Here is a 10,032-nt window from a genome sequence, read left to right as displayed (position 1 = left end):
TCCTGGGGACAAAGGGGTTCCCTGTGGTGAGGTGCTTGGGCCCAATACCTCCAGAGTGGAGGCGGGAATGGCCGGAGGAGCACTCGATGGCTTTGGGGTGGAATGGCTTCTGGAGCTTGGCGATGCAGGTTCCTCGAAGTCCGCGCTCTCATCCGTAGAGAACCGACCCAGTGGATTGACGGGCGAGAAGTGGAGCTCCTCAGCACCAGATGTAGGATCGTCCGGCAAGTCGGGCCCTGCGCCCCCACCTTCTGGCCTCTGTGGTCTTGCCTGGGGCCACGCTGCTGGCTGAGCTGCAAAACACGAATGAGCTTATTAGAGGAGAAGCGGGTGCTAGGGTCACAAGGTGATTCCAGCGCTACACACAGCATATGCACGACAAAAGCACCACCGCTCTCAAAATCATCACAAACATCATGTTTCATGACCATCAACATATTCTGCATTGCAATGATTTTCATTAGGCCAGCATTATTCATAGGACAATTTTAGAAATCATCTATCATATATTATTATTGGATATGAGTGGGTGTGGCATCTATTGACTTTACATCACGCAATGGTGTAAACTTTATTCACGTCGCTTCACTTCAGGGTCTGCAGATGCTTGCGTGGCTGTCAGGGGGTGCTTCACCATAGAAACATAGAAAATAGGTGCAGGAGTAGGCCATTCGGCCCTTCGAGCCTGCACCGATGAGTGTGAGCACCCGTTCCTCCATCTCAGTGATGTTGCTGGGGACTGGTGGCCCCCCCCACCCGTTCGCCTCTGCTCGGACCTCATCGTTGATAGCTTCTTCAGTAAAAGGTCACAGGACGACATGACATGTGATCATTACGTGATATCATTGCTAGGTACTGTCACAGAGACTGACACAACACAGAGACAGATGTAATCATGATTATTATGATAATTATCATTCTTTACATAAAAACGTACACCGTGACTGCAGGCTTTGAGTACATTCCCAGTAAAAGTGAAAGACCTCACATCTGATGATAGTCACTTATGACTCTTACAAATCAAATTATATAAATACATAAGTACATGTAAATAAATGTAATACTTCCTCTTATGGATCCGACAAGGTAGTTCCATTGTTTGCGGCATTGGTTGCCCTCACGCATCTCGTTGGTTGCCGACGAGACCACCTCTGCTATCTCAGTCCATATCCTCTGGTAGGCCTTTGGGTTGGGTTTCCCACGCCCTCCCTGAGTCAAATAACCGCAGTGTAACTCGACCTCCTGCAGGAGGGAAGCATTTGCCTCGTCCGAGACCCTCCTCACTCTTTTGCGTCCTCCACTGTGCTCCTCTCCCACCTCACTGCTCTCGCCAGCGTCAGTCTCCACAGCGTGCAGTATCGCGGCCTCCTCCCCCTCCATTATATGCACCAAATTCGGGCAAATATCTGGCTGGTAACAGCTAATTTTTGTTTCCCTATTTGCTTAATGCTTGAAACTCTCCCTCTTTCCTGCCAAAGCAGCCACACCAGACCCACACACGCCTTCACTCCTCTCAGCTCCCTCTCTCTCTGTCTCCTCTTCTGCGCATGTCATGATGACCCTTGACCTCCTGAATCGCGGGAATCGAGCGTTGCCATGCCATTGCTAAGAACGGCGACACTTTACGGCAGAAGGTCAGAGAGATTTAACGCTACCGCCCAATTCATATCGCTCGCGGTAACACCTAATTTCAAAAATGGAGACTAGGGGCTTTGAGAATGGGTGACAAGCCGGCGATCTGAAAAGCCATTTTTACCGCCCATTCCATAAATAATATCCATTTTTGGCCGATCTGCACAAAAATGTAAAATCTAGCCCATTATGTCCAAAGTGCTCTGCTCTGTGTCGCGAGCGTTACTAGCAACACTGGCAGTGAGACACACCATCACCCTGCCACCATAGGAAGTGTCTGATTTTTAAACCAGCACTTCCACACCACTCAACCACCAAGCATCTGCAGATACTCACACTCACATCCTCATCTCATGCCTTGTCTACATTCACAGCTATTCAACCATGACAGGCATATCTTCCACATACATAGCTGGACTCTTACATGAGTTCCAACCTTTTACAAGCCAAGATGGCACATAACAGAAGGGAGCAGCAGAGGACTTGAAGAGGGGGAACATGAACTGTGGCTGCTGTTTGACCTTCAGGAGTGAGTGCTCGGCTCATTGGCCCGCAGGTGGTGGGCGCCGTGGTCGGTGGAGATGTCGCCCCTGCTGGGGGAAACAACGGTATCTTTATCCCCTCTCCTTTTCTCATACCACTTCCCCCCACCGCGCCCCCCACCCTCACCCCCACATCAGAAGGTTTTGTCACTTTCCAGCTCCTGATACTGTCTGCATTCCTTGCTCCATTCCTGCCCCACTGCCCTCACCTTAATGCAAGCCTTGTGCCATTTATGTTTTCAGATAAAGAGGCAGCAGCTGTGGAGCCTGCAACTAAGCCCCCCCCCCCTCCACACCCACCCCCCCCTCCCCACGCCAAGAGATTCTGGAGGGAGAGGAAGATGGGGAGGAGCAGGAGGAGGAGCCGAGAACTGCGTCATTGCTTCTCTCACCCCAGGCACCAGCTCAGATACTGGCAGTACGCGTGAGTTAGAGGTTAGGTTAGGTGAGTAGAGGGGACTGCACTGGGTGATACATCGGGGCCTAGCGGGCTGCAGCAAGGCCAAGGGGAAAAGGAACCTTGGGAGCCATCTCCCTGGAGAGCAAGTTCTGCTCCACAGGACTCAGGTGAGGACCTGGATGGTGAGGCATTCACACAAAGGGTGATGACTATGCACTCTGACATCATAGGTGCAATGGAAAGGGTGCCCGAGAGCCTCTCGGCTGTGGTAAGGAGTGTAGAGGATTTTGTCTCCAGCATTGCACAGAGCTCTGCGCACACCATGGAGCCCATCAGTTCCACTCTGCAGAGGATGGTGGATTCCTAGAGAGACCGTGCAGATCCAGACCACTCGGCTCCTCCTCCTGCTCGTCTCCTTCTTCCTCTCCCTCCAGAATCTCTTGGAGTGGGCACGGGGGGTGGTGAGAAGGGGCTCAGTTGCAGGCTCCACAGCTGCTGCCTGGTTATCTGAAAACATAAATGGCACAAGACTCGCATTAAGGCATCATAGGTGACATGGCAGCTTCCATTGCAGCACAGGCAGAAGCAACACAATGTCTTAGTGCTGTAATGCAGACAATGGTTTGAGGCATGGAAGCTCTGACTGCTCTCATGCAGTCTGAGCTTGATGCCACGCAACCTCTTGGTGCTGTCATGCAGTCAATGACTGCTGGCACCCAGTCTCAGGCTGCTCTCATTCAGTCTCAGCTGGATGCTACCCGTGCTTTGATTGCTGCCATCGCTGCTGTGTCCACCACGGTCCACCGGGGATCTCACGGTGTCGCGAGCAGCCCACCAAACTCTGCTCCAGCAGATTAGTGGGGGTGCTGCCCTGGGGGATTGACACTGGGTCAGTAGAGCAGGAACCTGCTGTTCTCTCTCAGGATGACAGCATTCCTGAGCCCACCACTGCCAATCCACCATTGCACTTGTCGCTGGTGGTCACACAGCCATCCAAGCCCAGCCTGAGGTGGTGCAATCTACAGCCGGGCCTTCCAGGCCCAGAGCTGGTCGAGGGAGTGCTGAAAGGCCACGAGGTCTGGATCCACATCTGTAGTCTCTGGCTTTGACACAAAGCAGCCTTCCACCAGCAGTGCTGCAGCCACAGGGGACACACTATGCAGAAGCATTAGATTAGCTAAAGCATATAAGGAAATGCACAAGGGTAATTATAACTACATTATGAAAGCATTTATTGGTGTGATATAAATTTGGATTATAATGCTTAATCTTTGCTGTTGTCTCTCATTTCAGTATTGGGGCTTTGGTATGGAAGGGAAAATTAACGTGGTGATGGTGATGTCTAGAGGAACAGGGAAGTGGGATGGAATTCATTGGATCTGAACGCTGATAAAATGGTTGTGGACTGCCCTTGCAGCATTGCGATTGACTCGCTGCCTCCTCCATCGCTTTTGCTGCTGCTCCTGCTCCTCGTCCTCCTCCTCCTTGTCCTCCTCCTCCTCATCCTCCTCCTCCTCAGGTGGTGCGGCTATGCCTGGTGGCAATGGCTGTGCCCTCATGATGGTGAGGTTGTGCAGCATGCAGCAGCTGACGACGAATAGGGACACCCGCTCAGGCGAGTACTGGATGATTCCTCCCAAGTGGTCAAGGCAGCGGAACCGTTGCTTCAGCACTCCGATGGTCTGCTCAGTGATGTTCCTGATGGTGGCATAACTCTCATTGTATGAGTGCTGGGCAGGAGTGTTGGGGTTGTGGAGGGGAGTCATGAGCCAGGTGGAGAGTGGATAACCCTTGTCTCCAAGCAGCCAACCGCGAGCTTGATGTGGTGGCTGAAACAGAGCTGGCACATTGGTCTGGTGCAGGATGAAGGCATCGTGGCTGCTGCCAGGATAGTGGGCATTGACGGTGAGGATTCTATGTGTGTGGTCGCACACCAGCTAAACATTCAGTGAGTGGAGCCTTTGCAGTTACAGAAGACCTCAGTATTGTGATGCGGTGCCCGCAAAGCGACATGGGTGCAGTCAATGAAGTCTTGCACCATGGGGAAACCCGCTATCCTGACAAAGCCACATGCACACTCATGCTGCTTCTCACTGGTCATGGGGAAGGATATGTAGTCCTTCCTCCTTCTGTACGGAGCATCTGTGACCTCACGGATGGAGCAATGGACGGCAAACTGGGAGATGTTGAAGATGTCTCCTGTTGCTCGCTGGAAGGATCCATTGGCATAGAAATTGAGCGCAATGGTGACCTTGACTGCCACTGAGAGAGCCACCTCACCATGGTCTGAGGCTCGAGGTCTGGTTGCAGCAGGTGGCAGAGCTCTGTGACCACATCATTGCTGAAGCGCAGACTTCGAATACACTGTTCCTCAGTGAAATTGATGTAGGAGAATTGTTGCTGGAATACCCTGGGAGGGTAAGGTCTCCTGTTGCCAGCCCTGTTGGGCCTTCTTCCTCTGGCCACATTTTGCTGCTTTTCTCCCTGTCTTGCTCCCTGTCTTTATCCCCATCTTTCTCTCTGTGCTGCTCCCTATACTTCTCTCTGTGCCTCACCCTGTGCCTCTCCCGGCCTTGCCCCATGTCCTTCTTTCTGCATTTGTCTCCGCCTTTGTCTTTGCCTGAGCAGCCTACGAGGGTGACGTCGGAGCAGCAGGTCAAGTGCCAACACAGCCCCCATGAAACGTGATAAATGTTGTGGTTTCAAATCTGCCATCAATGATTTAAGGGAATAGTGATACAAGGGAATAGTTAAGAGGCAGAACAGTCTTTGAAGTGAAAGTTGCTGAAATCTGTCTACCAGTCACTCTGCCTATGTGCTTGCAAGCTGCAAAGAATAATGGCCAACAAAAATCGTTTTTCAGGATGGCGCCTTTTAATAGCGCTCCTCCAGCTGACTCCCAACTCCAACTTGACAGCTGAAGCTGCCATTGTCAGTGCCAGGCGGTAAGTGAGGGGACGCAGCCTAATTTTACTTCCGGGGCGCTAACAGGACGCTGCGCATGGCCATGACGTCATCATCGCCGGATGCAGCCAAGTGCCACTTCCGGCAGGAGTGAGACGCTATCTCTTAGTGCCTCCGCAAAACCCCCGCCCAATTCCGCGGAGGGGGTCAGTTCTCGCCGTGCCCGGATGAAAAACATTTTGCACCTGGAAGCACCAATGGCAGGCACATAAGAGACCAATTTCGGCCCCTAAAAAACTACCCTTGTTATGGAACTGCAGCACAATAGGCTGCCCAATTGACCCAGCTGTTTTTTTGAAACAACAATTAAAATGACATGAAGGCAAAAGGGAAAGAAACAATGCCCTCATTGGATGTCTTTCAGATGTTTTTCTACATGAATGCAGCATGCATTTTGGTGATTTTTGCTGATTTCCAGTCCTGAATCATTAGAATAACAAAGTACACACCAGATAGTTTTTTTCTGCCCAGTGTATAAATACCAAGCTGTGTGAAGCAGTGAAACATTCAGTCAGTTACGAAGCTAACTGTGAGCTCAAAATGGGAAAGGCAAGGACATCTCAGATATTACACATTGTATTAGAATTCTTCATTCAGTATCTCCTAGTTTGAGAAATTATTAATTTACAAACCTCTATCTTTCCACAGATCATCTTTTACGAGGACAGGAACTTCCAGGGTCGGCACTACGAGTGCAATACTGACTGTGCTGACCTGTCCCCTTACTTCAGCCGCTGTAACTCCATCCGTGTGGAGAGTGACTGGTGGGTGGGGTATGAAAAACCCAATTACATGGGATACCAGTATGTTCTGAGCAGGGGAGAATATCCTGACTACCAACGCTGGATGGGATTCAATGACAACATCAGGTCATGTCGTACCTACCCACACGTAAGTTATCATTTTGTCATCTATGCATCTTGTCTGTTGTGTTCTGAACTAATTGAGGTTTAATGAATGATGAATATGCTCAGCAAATAGGTGTGTGGGTGTCAAAAGCGGATTTTTTTTTCCTGTTTTTCCTGTCTATTGTGGCTTCCTGTGTGTTGCATCTACCTGCCCATATGTTTGTTACAGCAGTAAGGCCAGTTGGAGAATTCTATATCCACATAATATGTACATTGGTGAAAGAATATTATGCACCCCATCTGATTTTACTTTCCAGTGAAGTCAATGGAAAGGACTGGAATGGAAGATCGGGTGGGGTGTACAACACCTACCACCAGTTCTCCGCTGCCACCGAAAGTAAAAATCTACCCTGATCTATTTATAATGTCGTGGCTAATGTTATTTTATTTCTATTCCAGTACCGAGGTGGAAACTACCGAATGAAGATTTACGAGAGGCCTGACTTTGGAGGACAGATGATGGAATTCATGGATGACTGTCCATCTGTCTACGATCGTTTCCGTTACCGTGACATTCACTCCTGCCATGTGATGGATGGTTACTGGAACTTCTATGAACAACCCAACTACAGAGGTCGCCAGTACTTCATGAGACCCGGTGAATACAGGAGATTCAGTGACTGGGGCGGCTACAACTCAACTGTCGGATCTTTCAGGAGAATGAGGGACTTCTAGATTGTTCTTGAAAAACATGACTTTAACTTGCTTAAATATTTGTGAACATAAAATACCTTTCACTACGCTATCAGCTTACTTCATTCATTTACTTCTAGATTGTATGGAAAATCATAGTGGAACAGTCATTGTCTCTTGAGGGTCTCATGCAGATTATTTTACCACAATGATCTCAGCTAATGAATTAAGGCGATTCATGGGTGACTTAGAAATACATGTTCACCATGATTCTGACAACGTTATGGATTGACTTTGTAAAAACGTAAACCAATATGAATTTTCATCAAATAAAGCATAAGTGGTTAATTCTTTAGAATTTTGGTTCACTATAAAACAAAAATATAAGCAGGATTTAATCAAGCCACACTGATCACAGCACAAGAGAATGCGGTTTCCTTTGAAACAAAAACATGGAAAAGCAAGTCAAACAACAAAAATATGCTTAGCACGTTAAAGCTTGCTCCTTCTGTTTATCATTATGAACACTACAGTTTCTGCTATTTGCACCAACCAGCGTGAGATAAAATGATGTGATTTAGAGAAAGTAATATAGAGCAATCTATCAGGTATTATCTCATTAAATAAACATAACTTATATTCTGTATACAGCAAAAGTCAAATGCAGGATAAAGCTCTCATTCATTCTTCTAACAATGTGCCCTAATGCCCCCCCACCGCCCCCACCTCTGCCCCTCCCCCCCACCTCCCCACCACCCAGAATAGCACAGACAATTGCAGCTAATCTGATAGTTTCTTTTCTCCATCTTTGGCTCTGAATTAGTGGCAAATTATGAGCAATAGCCCCAATAGTCTGAATGATGGTCTCTCAGTGCCCTCAGGAGAGGGGTTGAGGTGGTCGGTGGCATATATGCTGTATATAACGTTATCTAATCTACCTTCCCCTCATTTGATCAGATGATTAATTTTGCTTGGTCTCACAGATTGATATATTTGCAGCTATAGCTTTATTGACACCTATGCAACAAAGATGCCTGTGTGGTGGTTTGGTGACAGCATCCATTTATCCAAAGTACATGCACACATATAACATTTGACCACTGCAATTATTGTTTCCTTACATCAGATTGTCCAATAATTTTGTACACGCCACTTTGTTCACCGCCCTCCCGCTCCCCCACCACCACCCATGATTGTGGCTCAGACCCACCTACATAACTAGAGGCCCTCAATATCAGATAGTCACCATGAAATCCAGTAGGGAATTCAGAAGAAAAATTTTTACCCAAAAAATAGTGAGATTGTGGAACTCACTACCACAGGGAGTGGTTGACGCAAATACATGTATTTAAGGTGAAGCTAGATAAGCATATGAGGGAGAAGGGAAAAGAGGGTTATTCTGACAGATTATTCTGTCTTGTTTTATGTTGTAACACTGCTGCGAAGCACCTTGGGATGTTTTACTACATTTTAAAGGCACAATATAAATAAAAATTATTATTCTTAGATGTAGATGAGCAAAGACGGGGGAGGCTCAAATGGAGCATAAACGTCGGCATGGATTGGTTCAGCTGAATGGCTTGTTTCTGTGTTGTATATCCTATGTAATCCTATGTACTCCTGCCGTCTGCTCCAGAGTCCTCCCCGGCCGACTGTAGGCCAAGCTTGTCAATCAGACTGACTTCCAGGGAACCTGCCAAATACAAAAGCCGCATGTGAGTTAAAACTCCACAGCAGGCAGGATCCTGTCCTAAACTCCACCCCTCTTATCTACATAGCCCACCCATGTTAATATCCAGGCCATAGGAACAGGAATAGGCCTTTCAGTCCCTTGATCACACATCTTGACTGAACTCTTCTCTCCTGCACCTTCACTCAAAATAACAAGCAGCTACTGAGTTCCATTTATATTAGTCAATATGAAAATCCAAAATACCAGTAATAACATTCAGAAGGGCAGTCAGAGAAGAGTGCACAAACTGAAGATGAATATAAAATAGGGAATCAATTAAATGATTCGTTTCTTAATTATTCACTAGAAAAACATGAGTAACCTGCTCTCCACAATTAGTGATAACATACTGTAGCACCAGCTTTCTGGCCATTTTTATGAACAATACTTTGAATTCTCAAATCCAAAACCTCCAAGAAAGAGCTGTACTGTTTGACAAGCTTGTGGGAGTGGCACTAAGGTGCATTCATATGGAAACGGATATTTCACACTGATAGGCTGCGTGGAAGGGAACCCAGGCCGATTGATGTCATCACCATCTAAAGTGATTACTGGGAACAATACCCCGAGAGGTAACTCAGAGACACTATGCCTTCGCATTATTAAAGCAGTCGCAACTCAATCTCAACCAAAACTGGTGCAAGGCAGGAAATGGCCGGACCATTGTCTTCCAGGAGATAAGCCAGTTAGTTAAGCAAGATCGGTTTGAGATCAAAACCCATCACCTACTAATGGGTGCCATCAACTCAGGAAATGACAGACATCCAGTAATTAGCACTCATTGTCTCTCCAGCCTGGGAGTGGGAAAACAAAATATCATTTATCACAAAGATTTCAAAGGCTACGAGCCACTCCAGGCCACGGGGGGTGGGGGGAGGGTCCAGACAGATCACCTGAGTCAATCCATCTGTTGAGTCCTTAACTCTTGAACATAATCACACGAGGCACATACTGCAGACACAGTCACTTTGTGACCTTCACCTTTATTACCTGGACCAAGGAGTGCTGGCCCTGCGAGGGATCTCCCCTTATATACCTGAATCTCCAGCTAAGGAGTGTCTCCCACAAGTACATCCCCTGTGGTCAAGGTGTGCATTTCTAGTAAGTATGTACAGTATGTAGTGGTTACATGAAGGTTACAATTGCATAAGGGTTACAGTAGTATGCTGATTACATACATGACACCATCGGTCAGTATTGGTGGGAAGAAAGGTGATGGGT

General features: G+C 47.7%; 1 protein-coding gene across 1 annotated transcript; it reads left to right on the top strand.

Moving 5' to 3' along the window:
• Nucleotides 1-4,738: 4,738 nt before the first annotated feature.
• Nucleotides 4,739-7,121, top strand: LOC139254610 (gamma-crystallin S-1-like). Its single transcript, XM_070873749.1, has 3 exons — nt 4,739-4,820; nt 6,152-6,429; nt 6,846-7,121. Exons 1-3 carry the CDS (start codon nt 4,739-4,741, stop codon nt 7,119-7,121), a joined length of 636 nt encoding a protein of 211 aa, XP_070729850.1.
• The last annotated feature ends 2,911 nt before the right edge of the window (nt 7,122-10,032 follow it).

This window comes from Pristiophorus japonicus, chromosome 3 (assembly GCF_044704955.1).
Source record: "Pristiophorus japonicus isolate sPriJap1 chromosome 3, sPriJap1.hap1, whole genome shotgun sequence".
Taxonomy (NCBI): domain Eukaryota; kingdom Metazoa; phylum Chordata; class Chondrichthyes; family Pristiophoridae; genus Pristiophorus; species Pristiophorus japonicus.
Note: the sequence above shows the minus strand (reverse complement) of the source record. Positions and strands in the feature narration are given on the sequence as shown.

Coding starts and splice junctions, on each gene's coding strand:
- LOC139254610 (XM_070873749.1), top strand. CDS start 4,739: ATGGACGGCAAACTGGGAGATGTTGAAGATGTCTCCTGTTGCTCGCTG. Junction 4,821..6,151: donor CATAGAAATTGAGCGCAATG/GTGACCTTGACT, acceptor TCCTAGTTTGAG/AAATTATTAATTTACAAACC. Junction 6,430..6,845: donor CATGTCGTACCTACCCACAC/GTAAGTTATCAT, acceptor TTTCTATTCCAG/TACCGAGGTGGAAACTACCG.